Raw genomic sequence first — 2340 nt, 5'->3', positions numbered from 1 at the left:
CCCCTCGCCTCCCCCTGCCCCCGCCCCGCCCAGCGCAGGCCTCCTGTCCACGCCTGCCTTCCCTGCCGCCTCCCAGAAGAGGAAGCGGGAGGAGGAGAGAGACTGCAGCTCGAAGTCCAAGAAGAAGAAAATGATCTCTACTACCTCAAAGGAAACTAAGAAGGACACAAAGCTTTACTGTATCTGTAAAACGCCTTATGATGAGTCTAAGTGAGTAGACCTTTCCGAGCTCCAGTTTATTTTCTTAAGAGTATAGCTGTTAAATGGACAGTTGGAAGACAATGAGTGCATTGGGGACGATGTGAGTGGGGCAGCTAACAGAAGGGCCGTGCTTCCCCTGTGGTCTCATGCTCATGTGCGCCCCCGTGACACCGTCCAGTGACATGTGCCATTTCACGTGGTTGTGGCTCTCGTTTGTCCTTCGCTCCATTCCGTTCTGTCAGAAACAAGCTTTCTGCTGTGCTTTGCCTCCCTCCTCTCTCTGGCCTCGCTCCCAACAGTCAGTCGTGCTGTCTGGGAAGGAGAGCTGAGCGCGTCCTCTCAAATCTGCTCACAGCCTGTGCCGGCCCCAGTCCCAGAAGCCACCTAATGCAGGTGGCACGGGAGGTTTCAAATTTGCCTGGTTCCGGTTTTCTGTTGTTTTATTCTAAGCAGCTTTGTTTTTTGCATTAAAATACTGCAACTCAATATTTTTGTCAAAGTTTCCACTTTCTTTTCAGAGACAAAATCCAGAAAAATACAAAAAGTGCTCCCTTCCCCCAGTCCTTAAGTATGACTCTCAAAACTTGGCAGCTGGAGGCTGTTTTTGACAGTTGTGACTTTTATTTGGTGATATAAACGAGACTAAGAGACGCTAAGCCATTAATGGAATTTCATTTTGGGGGCGTTACTACCATTTTACTAAGTAATTAACTTATATTTTGAACATTGAAATATAGACCAACTTTGTAAAACCACAGTTAACCACAATATTTTTACAGTACCAAAAACTTTATTTGATTCTGCTTTAAGAAAAATGATTATTTTGGCTGGACATGGTAGCTCACGCCTGTAATCCCAGCACTTTGGGAGGCCAAGGCAGGAGGATTGCTTGAGCCCAAGAGTTTAAGACCAGTCTGGGCAATATAGCAAGACCTCATCTCTGCCCAAAAAAAAAAAAATCAAAGAAAACATAGCCAGGTATGGTGGCACATGCCTATAGTCCCAGCTACTTGGAAGGCTGTGGTGGGTCACCTGAGCCCAGGAGGTTGAGGCTGCGGTGAACTGGGATCATGCCACTGCACTCCAGCCTGGGTGATCATTTGCAGCTATTTAACTAATATTAGGAATGCTTGGTGCCTACCTAAGTGGGTGCCTAATTTATAGAACAAAGCTGCGGTGTCTTTGATGACACTGTGGCTGCAGCGTTGCAGCTGCCGTGGCTGCTCTGCCCAAACTGTCTCTGCAAGTGCCGGGTGAAGGTGTTTGTTGGCAGGTTGAGCTGCATGTTGCATGGAGCATAGATCAATGTGGCGGCTTCACTTTCCATCGTCTTATCTTGTTGAAGATCGTAGTAGAAAAAGTGGAACCCCATTAACTGACTCTTCCCTGAGTTCAACACAAGTGTGCCTCACTTTAAGCAGAGTGTACTAAATGATTTCTGAAACAGAATATGAGTGTGCGTACTTTTCTTTTTTGGGTAAAAAAAATCTGATTTTGGAATTTAAAAAAAATAGACTTCTTTGTCCTACTTAAGAGTATCCAGATCACATCAGTTATGTCGCACACAACTTCCATGGAAGACCCAAGTTGCATAAAGTGAGGTGCACATGACTCATCCTGTTGGACGACCTCACTGTTTTGTGGGTGTTGCTGTGTGTCCATCTGTCATCATCAGCGTTTCCGTATACCAGTTCCTGCACTCCCTGCTTTAGTTGGGATGACTTAATGTTTCTAGAACATTCCACAGTCTCCCGTCCCAGACGAGGCTGGTTTGGAATCTAGTGAGAGTGACTATAACCCCAAGTCCTGAATTGACTTCCAGAACTCAAAGCCTCCCGCCCGGTGGAGCCTACATACAACAGCCCAAAAACGCCGCCTGTGGAGGCAATCATGTGAGAGTCATGGTTCAAAAGCAAAAGCTTTCGGCGGCGGGGTAGACCACTGAGCGGGTGCCATTTCACCCCTGAGGCCGGCGGCTGGAAGCTGGAGGACTAGTCCGCCCCCCAGACGACCGCCCCGGGAAGCACCTCAGCAGAACCAAGTGCCGCTGGTGGTAGCCAGGCCTTGAGGTCCCCGGGCTCATGCAGGTTCTGTGACTCTGACGTGGTGTCCCCACAGCGCCCTCACCTGTCACACTCC

General features: G+C 48.5%; 1 protein-coding gene across 1 annotated transcript in view; it reads left to right on the top strand.

The window, feature by feature from the left end:
- The window catches only part of BPTF (bromodomain PHD finger transcription factor), a 115614-nt gene that overhangs the window by 97721 nt on the left and 15553 nt on the right, over positions 1-2340 (top strand). The window contains exon 27 of the mRNA XM_021708068.1: positions 1-210. This exon is cut by the window's left edge and continues 6 nt beyond it. Coding sequence (XP_021563743.1) covers positions 1-210 — 210 coding nt within the window. The remainder of the gene's footprint in view (positions 211-2340) is intronic.

This window comes from Carlito syrichta, unplaced genomic scaffold (assembly GCF_000164805.1).
Source record: "Carlito syrichta isolate Samal-C Ts95f unplaced genomic scaffold, Tarsius_syrichta-2.0.1 Scaffold130550, whole genome shotgun sequence".
Classification (NCBI taxonomy): domain Eukaryota; kingdom Metazoa; phylum Chordata; class Mammalia; order Primates; family Tarsiidae; genus Carlito; species Carlito syrichta.
This window is presented reverse-complemented; position numbering and strand designations above follow the sequence as displayed.